The 14,624-nt window shown below is 40.5% G+C and overlaps 1 protein-coding gene across 1 annotated transcript; it reads left to right on the top strand.

The window, feature by feature from the left end:
- The first annotated feature begins 1,420 nt into the window (after positions 1-1,420).
- On the top strand, positions 1,421-1,675 carry LOC121437058 (NADH dehydrogenase [ubiquinone] 1 alpha subcomplex subunit 3-like). The gene has a single exon (XM_041636918.1). It carries the CDS (start codon positions 1,421-1,423, stop codon positions 1,673-1,675), a length of 255 nt encoding a protein of 84 aa, XP_041492852.1.
- The last annotated feature ends 12,949 nt before the right edge of the window (positions 1,676-14,624 follow it).

The following is a 14,624-nucleotide window of genomic DNA, read 5'->3' as shown; positions in this document are numbered from 1 at the left end:
CCATTATATATATTTTTCTGTTATTTTACATCCATTTTTGCACCTTGCATTAACACTGCTTGTGCTAAGTGGTATGTGTAGTTGCACAACCAGAGAGGGCATGGTTCTGATATCCTTTGTTAACTCTTGTTAACCCAAGTAGTAGAAACCAACCCTGTTGCATCCGTGTGTGTGTGTGTGTGTGTGTGTGTGTGTGTGTGTGTGTGTGTGAAAGAGAGAGAGAGAGAGAGAGAGAGAGAGAGAGAGAGAGAGAATAGTAACTCCCCTGGTAGGGCTCTAGAGTTAACATCTTCATACCATTGAGGCACTTATTTGATGATATTTGTTTCCTCTGCCAGTTAAAAACTTAAAAGGCAAGACAATTCTCAAATACAATAGGTAACAGCAGGGGAAAATCTCAGCAGCCAGATGAGCTGATGAAGAAAGATAATTCATTAAAGGTGGGGAAACAACACATACAAACATATACAGACACGGGGAGGGGAGGAGAAGGGAAGGGGAAGAAAGGAGAACAAGAGAGGGAGGGAGAAGTAGAGGAAGAGACAGAAATGGAGACTAGAGACAGACAGAAACTAAAACAGAGACAGAGATGCACACAGAGAGAAAGATCCTCAGTAAAGTCGAATGGGAATTTTAGAAGCTGAAGTCAGGGCTGGGGATTTAACTGTCTCCTCTCTGAGGTATCTCTTCTCTCTATTTTAGGGTTGATAATTTTGAACAAAGACAGGGAGGCTGATAGACCCAAAACTTTGATGTGAATATGTACTGATCTGGTCATTTTCAGACTGGTTCCTCAGTAGTAGAGCCCTGCTGGCAGAAGAAAAAGCCAGTCCTTTAGACCTTTGTTTCAGGTCAGGAATGTGAGGAAGCCAGAAGTTTGTCATCTTTCTTATATATTCATGCTCTCTTTCCCTGTCTGTTTTACCAGTGATCTTTCTTTCCCAAACATCAAGAAAATGAAGAAGCAGGATGGTTCACAGACCATGTTAGTGATCTATAGAGTTAGGCAAAAGAGAGCTGCTCATCTGTGTGGCTGTGCCCCATTTTGCTCTTTTGAGGAAACAATTGAAGGAAGCAGTGGAATCTTCTCATGTACCTTGATCACATGTTTTAAACCCCCATAGCTAATAAATCCCAAGACCAGTTGGCACTTGCTGGAATGAATAGATTTTGGACTTTTCAGATCCTGCTCACTTTTATAGCAATGTTTCATTATATAAAACTAAGCTCTGGATGATTCACAGGTCTAGAAAAGCATCTGAAATGTGCAAGCACACCTAAGCAAGTGATGATGGGAAATCAGTTCTTACAAGATGGAACAGCAGGTACAGAAATGTTATGGTTGGGTGAAGTATAGATAAGAACTAACAAAGTACCTGAAGAAAAATCCTACAAAAGTTTTTACCTACAGAAGACCAAGATGGCTGCGAGAATCACCACTTTCCTCAAGAATGCCTGGGCGAAAGAGCCGGTGCTGGTGGTGTCCTTCTCAGTCTGGGGCCTCGCTATAATTATGCCCATAATCAACCCCTACACCAAGTATGCTTCCATGATCAACCAGGCAACACCCTACAACTACTCAGTCCCTGTACGAGATAATGGGAACATGCCCGATGTGCCCAGCCACCCCCAGGACCATCAGGGCCCAAGCCTGGAGTGGCTGAAGAACCTGTGAATACTCCTGCTAATGAAAGAGGCTCCTTCCCTGTTGCCCCCCAATAAAAAACAAAAAAACCAAAAAAAATTTATCTACAAACATTAGGAGAGTTGTTAGAAGTTTGAAAAAAGGTATTTTGAATAGGTAGATAAAGGTGCTTTTAGAAGCCATAAGGATGGCACATGAAAACATCAGTGTCACTGATAGGCTATCTCTTGGGTATGTTGCTCTCTAGGGAAACCTCTGAAGTCACATATTAATAGGCTATTGCTGTTGTTGCTTTTATGACAGAACTAGATGTTAAGTCACTTTTTTGTTATTGTAGACATGACAATGGGATCTCTAGTTGAAGAACATAGAGAAATCTAATTTGGACTGAAGAGGAACTTTGCTTCCAGCTTGTTAACATGCTCACTATTAGAAGGTCCTAGGTATGCTACTAGGGAAGAATTGCCACCAAGTCCTTGTTTAGCTCCAGACAGCATGTAAATCCATCAACATGGCAAAATGTGCTCAGTGGTTCAACGATGGTAGGAATGTTCTAGATATATCCAACTTTTTCAAATTGAATTTAAGGCATACAACAGAGGAGGGGTTTCATGTTATCATAAAGGGGTGTTGAATTTTGTCAAATGCTTTCTCAGCATCTAATAAAATGATCATATGTTTTTTTCTTTCAGTTTATTTATATGATGGATTACATTGATAGATTTTTTGTATGTTGAACCAGCCCTGCATCTCTGGGATGAAGCCTACTTGATCATAATGGATAATTTTTTTGATGTATTCTTGGATTTGGTTTGCCAGTATTTTATTGAGAATTTTTGTGTCGATGTTCATGAGTGAGAATGGTCTGTAATTCTCTTTCTTGGTTGAGTTTTTGTGTGATTTTGATATCAGGGTAACTGTCGCTTAATAATGTTTTAACATTCTATCCTAAGGAATCTATATCTTGTATTGGAAATGGCTTGGCTAGGTCATAAGAGGATGGTAACTATGACTATCTAATCTTTAAACCCATCGAAGACCTGAGAAGGGAGATAATATTACTTGAGTAGGCAAGAAGTACAACCAAGCAACCAAATTGGCAAGGACTAGAATAAGTAACAGACAATTTTCAGAGGCAGGAAAGTTTTCTGAACTGTCTTACACTGTTTTGGCAAGATTTGACAGTGTTTTTTCTTATATCCTGCTTATCCAGTCCAGACATCGTGCATTTTGTCAGTGGTAGAGGCATGGGCAGTTTCTTGTGCAAAGGCTAATTGTGCCAAGAAAAAAAATGAACGCCAAGTAGACCATTTTTGGTGCTCAACTCTCTCTCAGGAATATATTGGTGCTGCCAGGAGCAATTGTGTCTCACATCAGCAGAATCATAAGCTATTTAAATGTCATGTCCTACAGATATTTAAAGCAGTTGAAGGTTACCTATCTATGCATAATACAATGTCTATGTATCTAAAGAACCTAATTAGTCTGACTAAAACTATAACAAACATGAATGACTATTTACCTATAATACTTAATACATATATAACTTAAAGATTAAGACTTCATATCAGAATATTAAACAATTGTTAAAAAACTGTGCAGTGAAGGAGAACAATGACTTCAAAATGTAAACAATGTATATATATATATATATATATATATCTTGATCAGAGGTAAAAATATATAAAGCAATATGATAAATATAACCTAAAATTATATCAATATACAAAATGTCTTAAACAGAGGTAGAAACATGCATACATGCAATATGATAAAATAACTTTGCATAGCTATCAAATATTGTAAACAGAAATAGGAACATATTCCATATAACAAATATAATCTGAACTTGTATGATGTGGAAGGGTCTTCTTTTTTTGTGATGATTTCATTGGTTAATAAAGAAACTGCCTTGGACCATTTGATAAGCCAGCCCTTAGGTGGGTGGAGTAGACAGAACAGAATGATGGGAAGAAGGGAAGTGAGCCTGATGCCATGCCTCTCCTCTCTGGTCAGGTGCAATGGAGCAAGCCACCAGGTCAGACATGCTGAATCTTTCCCAGTAAGACACCATTTCGTGGTGCTACACAGATTACTAAATATGGGTTAAGCAAGATATGAGAGTTAGCCAAGAAGAGGCTAGATATAATGGGCCAGGCAGTGTTTAAATGAATACAGTTTATGTATTGTTATTTCGGGGCATAAATTCCATGTAGCCAGGAGCCGGGTAGCAGGAATGCAGCCTGCTGCTCCTTTCTACACTTGTATCAATTTACAAACATCTATACCAATGTAAATTGTCCATAAATAATAGTTCAAAAGTATTCACTCTATTACTCACTATTACTATTATTAATGTAAGTTCACACTAATCTGCCTATTATCTCATTCAGTTTTCTCTCTTTTTTTGAGATCTCTGAGCCTCTATAATTTCCACTCCAACCCCCAAACCTGTATGAGTAATAATCAACCCCAAAATGGTGTCTCTAACCCAGAGGAAAAACTTTGTTGGGAGAGGAAAATATCATCTTCTAGAGTTGCTTACAGCTGTCGTGGGGGTCAATGTTTTATCTATGGAATCCTGTAAAAGTAAAATGATAGTTAAGTTTCAAGATTGCTGTTTTGTATAATTGCAAATGGTCTTTGAGTAGTCAATAGGGTCTTTTTGTTTGTTTGTTTGTTTTTTGAAGTTCTTATTTGGAGTTCTGTCCAGAATGTTCTAAGAAGGTGCACCATTTCCACAGCTGGTACCCCCAAACCAGCCTTATACTAGCGCTATCAGCATCATGACATCATATCAACCAAATGAAGTCATTGTTATAGGACCCCATCTTTGATGGAGGAAGGTCATTGGTAATAAACTGCCTTGGCCCATTTTGATAGGCCATCCCTTAGGTGAATGAAGTAGGCAGAACAGAATGCTGGGAGGAAGAGGAAGTGAACTCAGAGGCCATGCTCCCCTCGCCTGGGCAGACGCCATGAAGCTCCGACCGAGGATGGACGTAGGCTAGAATCTTCCCGGTAAGTGCACCTAGGGGTGCTACACACATTATTGGAAATGGGCTAGTCCAAGTGCACGAGTTGGCTGAGAAGAGGCTGGATATAATGTGCCAAGCAGTGTTTAAATGAATACAATTTGATTCAACCTCTTTCCTAGTTTCTGAATTCTGTCCCAAGCTTTTAAAGCTGCTGTGCTACACAGAGACAAGGTACATTCATTGTAGTGAGCCTGTTCCTGAGAATCAGAGTAATGATGTTTGCCAAGAATTTGATCTTGGGGAGTCTCAAATTCTTTTGCTTTTCTAAAAGTTTTGTCTCTTCTCTTCAATAACACTTCCAAAGCAGCTGAGGTCCATCTTCTAGGACTGCTGAGATTAATTGAAGCCAATTGTGTGGGGTAGCCTTAGTGCTTGAAGCCCATATTTTCACCATTTCCCTTAAAAACGGAGAATGTAGCACATAAGAAATTATTGCAAGCTTTATTTCTTTTAGATTGATCATATGTCTTGGTTCCTATGCATATTCTTCGACTACCTTAGGGTACTTTGTGCCAGATAGTATTTCTGAGGAAATTACCAGATATGAAGTTGAAACTCTATGTAAATCATCTCATGGTCTGGCATGTACTGATGAGGCTAAATCCTGTCCTTGTACCTTCTGTCCCTGCTCATTAGTTTCATTAAATTCCTCAATCTTTTAATCTTTTTACTACTGCCTTTTGTAAAATCTGAATCTCCTGACCAGTGTTCTGTTCTAATGCCTTCACTGAAGACTCCAAGGTATGAAACTTGTCCAGTAAAGGTAACATCTCCTCTTTGGACATAATTTTGATTGTGTGCATATTACGTTCCTGGAGAGATATCTTATCCATTAATCTATCATAACTTTTCAACAGATTCTGATAGTTAAATTGAACAGCACAAATTCTTTCAGATAATTTTGTCAAATGGATGCTATCCTTCTCCATAGTATTGGACCATTTTTAATGAGATAATATTGAAAACAGAACTAATTCCTAGAATCAAATAAAGGGGTATAGGAGGAAAATCACATAAGCCTTGCAGAATACCTTCTATAGTATAAGCAAAATAATTATTGAACTCCTGGATGTTATCAGTCACTTTTTGTAGTTTTTTTCAGATCTTACCTGTCATAAGGCAATTACAATGAATTGCAGTAGGTGTAATAATCGTTATTGGCCAGCAGGTGTCACAGTTGCAGCCACGTGGCCAAGAGATGCTGCCAGCAGTGAACAACATGTGTTGCTTACTTAGGTACTGAAAAATATGCGTTTAACAAATTAAAAGCAGTTATTAAGGTGATCAAAGAATTCTGAGAGTTGGGGCCCAAGAAAAAGAAAAAACCCAAAGTTTTCTGTCAGTACAAGTTGCTGACTGTGTACATCACAGGGATTGCAGGCAGCAGCATGTGGCCTGGTGTGTATCGCACAGAGAGGTAGCATGTGGGTCATGAGCAAGGCAGTGCTGAGCAGCAGCCTGCTGCATCTGAGGGCTTGCTAGAGCCATGGACAGGAGATTCAGTGCCCAGTGGGCCACGCAGCTGGCAGACCAATCCCAAAAATTGTGGACTGGTCCCCACGTTCCAGCACCAGATGATGGCAGAAGATACAAAATAATATCACACTAGCTGAGTATTACTTATAATAAAGGTTATTTTTTTTAGGGGAGGCTCATAGATTACTATCCTATAATAAAGAGGTTTTTTTTTAGGGGAGACTCATGTGGATTCCAGCTATGATAAGCTAAGTATGGACAGGTCCCCAAAAGAAGTTCTTTATTTTCAACCATTATCACCTGCCAAAGTAGAACTCAGCCCTTGATAAATTTAATAAGAGGCCTGAGTCTCAGTAGTTTACCCTGAGGCAATACCTGGTTACAGGACCTGACCACCACCCAAGAACAGACCATTCAAAGGAAATGCCTAACATTCCAACTGCTGTAGATAAGATCACCTGCCAGCACACATTCACCAGGACACCACCACTAGACAAATGTCAGCCAATCAGGGGTCCTGATATGGTACAGAAGAAAAGCAAAAATCTAAGGGCTATTTTATTGTTATTCGTCTCATAATCCTTTGGTTTTATATTGACCCCTTAACATATTTTCTTAAGGTATAAGATTTATAGTATATATATGAAACTTTTTGTTATGATATTAATGGTCATATAGAGTACTAATTAATTCTAGAAAAAGGTTCCATATACTTTCCTGTATATGATTTCAGGTTTGAGTGTCTCTCAGTTTTCTGCAGTGAACCATGAACATAAGGAGGATGGAGCCTCACAAGGACAACTCCTCCAGGACTATAATAACACCACTAAGTTGAAAAACAACACCTCCGAATAATTTTGACGTAGCTAGTTGAGATGATCCAGCCTAACAGACTACTGTAGCCAGGACTTGAGACAAGCCCTGCACTTTCCCATGTTGCATAGACTGGACAAAAAGGTGCTAGAGCACAGGGGAAACAGAAGATTGGCTAAAAAGGGAACTCCATCAATGCAGCTTGGAGGAAGTTACCACCATCATTTGTTTAGTCCTATCCGGGTTTATCTGGTTTTATTTTATCTTACTTTATTTTCTTATTCTTTCAGATGACTGTTTGTATTCTAATGAGAGAAACAAAAGATGTGATTTGTATGGGTGGTGAAGTCTGGGAGGGTCTGTGTGTAGATGCGGATAGGGGAAATAGTAATCAGACCTGTATGAAAAAAAATCTATTGAAAATTAAAAAAAAATTAAAAACTGAAAGGGAAAAAAGCCAGAACAAGACTATGCATGGTGACATACACCTTTAGTCCTAAAACTTTGCATGGTGACATACACCTTTAATCCTAAAACTTTGCATGGTGACATACACCTTTAATCCTAAAACTTTGCATGGTGACATATACCTTTAATCCTAAAACTTTGCATGGTGACATACACCTTTAATCCTAAAACTTTGGAGCCAGTGGCAGCAGGATCTATGTAAGTTTGATGCCAGCCTATTCTACATAGGTAGTTTCAGATCAGGGCTTGATAATGAGACCCTCTCTTAAGAGAAAGGAAGAAGATGTGGTAGAAGCAGAAGAGCAAAAGGAGGAGGAGGCAGCAGCAGCACACGGTTCATAGTTTTTTTTTCTTTTTCTTTTTTTTTTGGTTTTTCGAGACAGGGTTTCTCTGTGGTTTTGGAGCCTGTCCTGGAACTAGCTCTTGTAGACCAGGCTGGTCTCGAACAGAGATCCGCCTGCCTCTGCCTCCCAAGTGCTGGGATTAAAGGCGTGCGCCACCACTGCCCGGTTCATAGTTTTTAATTACATGCCTTTAATTATAGCATTTGGAAGGCAGAGGCAGGCAGTTTGAGGTCAGTCTGCCCTACAGAACAAGCTCTAGAACACACAGGGCTGTTACACAGAGAAACTCTTATCTCTATAAAAAAGAAACATCAAAGAGAGGTGGGGGAAGGAAGGAAGGTGGGAAGGAGGGAAGGATAAAGAGAGAGCATGGAGGTGGTGGGGAGGTAGGCCAGAAGAGCAAGGCCAATAGGATGGCTCAGTGGGCAAAACACTTGGTTCAAGCCTGCCAGCCTGAGCTCAGTCCTCAGAACCCATGTAAAGCAGAAGGAAAAAAACTGTTTCCATGTAACTGTCTTTGCTCGCTCACAGTCTCATGCTGATCTCCACCAATCCATATTGCTGGAGTGTATTGGCACACCCAAATCCATACATACACACATTATCCACAAAATAAAAAAAATATTTTGTTTTTTTATTTAAAAGTTTTTTTCATTTACACTCACCCACCCATTAACTCCCAAGAAAGGGTTAGGCCTCCCTTGGGAAGTCAACTAAACTGAGGCAGGACCAAGCTCCTCTCTGCTGTATTAAGGCTGAACATGGTATCCCTCGAAAAAGGCAGTTCATACACTGGGGATAAATCATAGTCCCACTCCCAGTGGTTCCACAGACTGCCCAAGCCATAAAACTGACACCCGCATTCATATGGCTTAGTTTGTTCCCCAGCTATCAATAGTCCAGAATCACTGAGCTTCTCCTAGCTTGGGTCAGCTGTTACTGTAGGTTTCCCCATAATGATCTTGATCCCTTTGCTCATATAATCCCTCCACCCTCTCTTTGACTGGAATCCAGGAGCTCGGCCCAGAACTTAGCTGTGAATCTGTATCTGTTTCCACCAGTTACTGGCTGAAGGTTCTATGATGACAATTAGGGTGGTCATCAATTTGATTACAAGAGAAAGCCAGTTCAGATACCCTCTGCATTATTGCTAGTAGTGTTAACTAAAGTCAACCTTGTAGATTCCTGGGAGTTTCCCTAGTACCAGATTTCTCCCTAACCCATTACTCCCTGTATACCTCTCTCCTTTCTCTCCCTCTCTGTCCCTCCCACAACTCAACCTTCCTGTTTCTTCATGTTCTCCTGCCCCCTTCCCTTCACCCCTCCCTCTGACAACCCTGCACTCCCAATTTGCAGACTAATTGATAGAACTACACAAAAACATTCCTGAGTGAGGTAATCCAGACCCAGAAAGACAAACATGGTTCGTATTCATTCATAAGTGGATATTAGATGCAAAGAAAAACAGTTTAAAAGGAGAAAAACTCATCATAAAAGCCATCACAAGATGATATCTCAAAGTTGTTTTGATTTGCATTTCCCTGATCGCTAAGGAGGTTGAGCATGACCTTAAGTGTCTTTTGGCCATTTGAACTTCTTCTGTTGAGAATTCTCTGTTCAGTTCAGTGCCCCATTTTTTTATTTGGGTTAATTAGCATTTTAAAGTCTAGTTTCCTGTATTCTCTATATATTTTGGAGATCAGACCTTTGTCTGTTGCGGGGTTGGTGAAGATCTTCTCCCAGTCAGTAGGAGCACTGGACTGAGCTCCCAAGGTCCCAATGAGGAGCAGAAGGAGGGAGAACATGAGCAAAGAAGTCGGGACCACGAGGGGTGCACCCACCCACTGAGACAGTGGAGCTGATCTATTGGGAGCTCACCAAGGCCAGCTGGACGGTGACTGAAAAAGCATGGGATAAAACCGGACTCTCTGAACATGGCGAACAATGAGGGCTGATGAGAAGCCAAGGACAATGGCACGGGGTTTTGATTCTACTTAATGTGCTGGCTTTGTGGGAGCCTAACCAGTTTGGATGTTCACCTTCCTAGATATGGACGGAGCGGGGAGGACCTTGAACTTTCCACAGGACAGGGAACCCTGACTGCTCTTTGGACTGGAGAGGGAGGGGGAGAGGAGTGGGGGGAGAGGGAGAAGGGTAGGAGGAGGGGGAGAAGGGTGGGAGGAGGGAGAGGGAAATGGGAGGCTGGGAGGAGGCGGAAACTTGTTTTTTTTTTCCTTTTCTCAATAAAAAAAAAAGCCATCACAAATCATATAAGAATCCCAACTCCAGTTTCTGAGCTATGAATGGAATTAGAGGAGACTAGCTTCTTTCCTTTGAACTGAACTGTGATGTGGCTGAAGGTACTGGGCACTCAGGACCACAAGAAGTGTTCCTACATTCCATGTACTTGTAATCGGGGAGCCTCATGAGGGACCATACTCCAACATTTGAAACCAAATTCCCTCAGTTTCTGGTGTGAAACCACTTGTTATTTTAAACAGTTTAGACAGATATTTGAATATACAAGCAAACACATTCTTTCAACTGAAGCCCATGATATAACCTCATTTAACTTTGTAGATGATAAACAGAGACAAAGGCGGAATTGGCTGCGACGAGATTTCTCAGTGTGTGCCCATGTATCCAGACCAGTGAGAAAAAGATACACTTGTTCGGGATAATAGCTGCCTTCTGCTTCACTCACCTCTTATGAATTACTTTTGCTCTCAACTCCAAGTCAAGAAAAGCATATCATATTTCCTAACACATGTTATCAAGTAAGTACCAGGAGAGCTAATATTCATGGCAACTATAGAGATATGTGTCATAGAGGTGTGTGGCTCTGCCGCCGTAATAGGAGAGCAGAGGATTTTATTTGTTCTCTTTTTTTTTCACACTCTACTCAAGACATTTCATTCAATCAGTCAGTGTTTTCTGAGGCTGTGTGATTGTGTGTGGTGTATGTACCTGTGCATTCTGAGTGTGCCGACCTACATGCTTATGGAGGTCAGAGGACCATCAGTGGTCTTGTTCTAACATTCCCCACCTTATTCCCTTGACACAGGGTTTCTCACTCAACTGGGAGCTAGGCTGGCATTCAGCAAACCTTCAGCTTTGGTTACAGGCACATATTCCATGCCTCGATTTTAAATGAGTGCTTAGAATCTCAATGTGGGTCTTAATACTTGCACAGTAAGCATTCTTACCAACTGAGCCATCTCTTTAGCCCTCACCAGCTTTTTAAGGCTCCATCCACACCCACGCTTTAAAATTAACAATGGGACTTAATGTCAAATAAGTATAATCTTATCCTCCAACAACTGACAAGTAGATGAAAAATTGCACTTATTAATGATTCTGCAGAAAGATATTGTTTGAAGTATGTTGATATTCATTTCTTCTCAATTCTAAGGAACAGCACACATTCTGAAGCCAAACTTTGTAGAGCTTAAATCCTAGCTGGGCCATGATGAGTATCAAACCTTCGCAAGCTATCTTTGACTAAAAGAATCTCCAAGTTTCCTATTGGATTTAAAATTCCAAAAGAATCCACAAAATGAAGCAGACTGAATGACCACCCATGCCCAGTAACTCTTCAATCAGGTTCTGTAAAGTCAGTCAGTGAAGTCAATGATTCATTAAGCTGTGCCCAATTGGGTGTAATCATTCCTCTGGTCTGTCACTGGGGTCATATATGGAGCGAATATGTATTTATTTATTTTACCTAGGCTAAGTAATTCAACACAGCTCATGAGAGTTACTTAAAAATCTTAGGCATTTAAAGGGGTTATATAATAGAGCATGAATGGAACTCTTCTTAAATCTAAGTTCATTGGCATGATTATATCAGGTCATTCTTAAAAGTGAATGAAAAGACAATTAATTTTACATGAAATGGGATGGGGTGCAGACAGATTAAAGGGCTGATTGGAAAAAGATTAATCAGGAGTGGAAAGGATACAGCGAACTATAATTTGCAAAGCTATTACCCAGGGAGGTTTATGACCCAAGGTATTTGGGCACCTAGCCCAAAGACTCTCATGGATGCTCATGCCCAGGAAACCCCAAAGCCACTTCAAGCTATCAAGTATCTATTTGGATGAATGTAGACAATAGACCAATGGGCATTATCAAATATATCCCATATTTTCTCAGCTTGTCATATAAATTTAATTTTACCTATGGAAAATAACTTTGCATTTTGGTAATTCAATCAGTTTTGACCCCATTATATTGATTGCTAGAGATTCATCTTTCTGGTTCGGAATGCTTGTTTTAATAGCTTCCTCCCTAAAAATAATTTACCTACTAGAAAGGTACCTTCAATGAACACAGGAACATATGTTTATAGTAACATAACATTTGTGAAAGAAAACATATCTTGGGATGCAACAAGATAATTTGTGGAAAAGGACCACATCAAAACAAATGTTTGTATACCAGAAAGCAAATACCTTACTTTGTGATGCCTGCAATAACTAAGAAAATTGTCATTACCTATGATCCTTAAAGTATATAGGTCACAGTGGCCTCCCTTTTGAGGGAGATGGCTCCAAATCTGATTTTCTATTTATCTGCAATATTGACAAGCTTCTGAAAACATAATTCCACATAAGTTAATTTTACCTCTTCTGGAACTACTATTTTGAATCAGATTGATGTTTCTAAATATACATAACAAGTGACAATGCCATGTTGATGCTTTCTTCTCTCTTCAGTTATCAGCTTTTACAAACCCCATTATGATTACTAATAAACTACAAATATGTACTCTTCTCTTTGCATAAGGTTCTTACTTTTCATCTCCACCAAACATTCAGATACTGGGGTGGGATTCTAGGGAAGGTAGTATTGAGGTTTGCTTGGGTTTGCCCATATTGAATAATTCTGTACTTATGTGGCTACCAGTGTTCCATGTTAAATCAAAATGTGTTAAACTCTATCCTATGTGATTCTATGTCTGTAGTCCCACATATCTAGAGGTGATGTAGGAAGGTCATTGGCTAATAAAGGCACTGCCCTGGCCCGTTTAATTGGTTAGAGGATAGGTGGGAGGAGAAAACAGGACAGAACGCTGGGAGGAAGAGGAAGTGAGGTCAGAGACTACACAGCTCTGCTCTCTCGGGAGCAGACGCCTCAGAGAGAGACGCCATGCCCCGCTCCTGGGATGAAGCTCCGACCCAGGATGGACTAGGCTAGAATTTTCCCGGTAAGACCGGTTCTCACAGATTATTAGAGATGGGTTGATCGGGATGTGAGAATTAGCCTGTAAGTGCTAGAACTAAAGGGCCAAGTAGTGCTTAAAAGAATACAGTGTCTGTGTAATTATTTTGGGGCATAAGCTAGCTGAGCGGGCGGCTGGGGTGCTGGGGAAGCGGCCCCGCCGCTCCTATTACTTCATATGGCGCCCACGTGGACAACTGCTTCCACATAAAGCCTGAGACAGCTTGGGAAGTAATTCTAGAACAAAATGAAAGCATTGTGCCTGGTTTCTTGGTAGCAGCAATTTCTCGGTTCTACTCTGCTTGCTAGAGGCAAGCAAGCGCCTCATCTAAGAGAGGCTTCCTGACTCAGCTTTAGCTGCAAAGCCTGCAGCTCATTAAGAGGTCCTGCCACGAAACACTTAAACGGTGTTGACGAAAAGCTGATCACATGCTTTTCGGTTTTCAGCCATAGCAGGAAAAAGCTGCGCCGTTTAAAAATGCCGGCTTTCTGGGCTGTCCTGCCAGGGCAAACTCTGACTGTTTGAGGCAGGAGGGCTGGCTACCGAGAGGACTTGAGTGTTGTCTGTTGTAGCTCACTTGCTGGCAGGGACCTTGAAATGCCATGCAGTTGTTGCAGTAAACATGGCTACAGCCTGTATATCCGCCATAGGCTGGAAAGCTAAGGAATGGACTGGATCTAGCTGGCAAAGCCACGCCTTTAGTCCTACTGAGATTGCTTGGTAAATTAAAGATTCATGTGGTCAGAAAAAGAGAGATATACAGTAAAGAGAGATTCAAAGACAGAAAATTTCTGAATGGTTTAAAGTGTGTTAAAAATATATGCAGACTAAAAGTTGAAGTTCTTAAAGTAAAAAACAAAAAAAGGAAGAGAGTTGTTGTGTGTGGTAGCACACGCCTTTAATCCCAGTGCCTAGAAGGCAGAGACAAACGGATCTCTGTGAGTTCAAGGTGTAGCAGTGTACACCTTTAATCCCGAATGCCTGGGAGGCAGAGACAGGCGGATCTCTGAGAGTTCAAAGACAGCCTGGTCTACAGAGTTACTTTAGGTCAAAGATACAGAGAACCTGTCTCAAAAAGCAAAGAGTTAAAAGTAAAAATAAACGAAATAGAGGTCAAAACAAAGCTGTACAAAGATGGGAAATGGACAGAGAATTTTGATACTGTATGCTATTATGCTCTCTTTGAATTGTTTGAATGCTGAGGAAGGAACAACAGCTGCTAAAAGATATTTATTTATAAATACTGCTGAACTAATCCAACATAGATATTATGAATTTGGATCTAAGGATATGATACTTTGGAAAGGAGTTTCTTATTTTGTTTTCACAGAGGATGAGACGCTGTTCACTTCTTCTATTCCGATTTGGTATGATGGACCACGTCCTCCTGAATGGTTCCTGTGCACGCCTTCAAAAAATTGCTTCGCTCAACTGCCAACTGAGATGAAACTAGCACACAGGTTATACCATGAAAGACCTAATTAACGACGCCCCCATTCAGCAGGAAGCAGTTTGGAGAGAAAAAACTGCGCCCATGTTCCCAAATATGGTTTATAAACGTCCTTTTACATTTAAAGGGGGATATGATATAGATATGAATAATTTACATTAGTATA

Source organism: Microtus oregoni, unplaced genomic scaffold, assembly GCF_018167655.1.
Source record: "Microtus oregoni isolate MIOR12 unplaced genomic scaffold, Mior012 000050F_ref0000143, whole genome shotgun sequence".
Classification (NCBI taxonomy): Eukaryota; Metazoa; Chordata; class Mammalia; order Rodentia; family Cricetidae; genus Microtus; species Microtus oregoni.
Note: the sequence above shows the minus strand (reverse complement) of the source record. Positions and strands in the feature narration are given on the sequence as shown.

Coding starts and splice junctions, on each gene's coding strand:
- LOC121437058 (XM_041636918.1), top strand. CDS start 1,421: ATGGCTGCGAGAATCACCACTTTCCTCAAGAATGCCTGGGCGAAAGAG.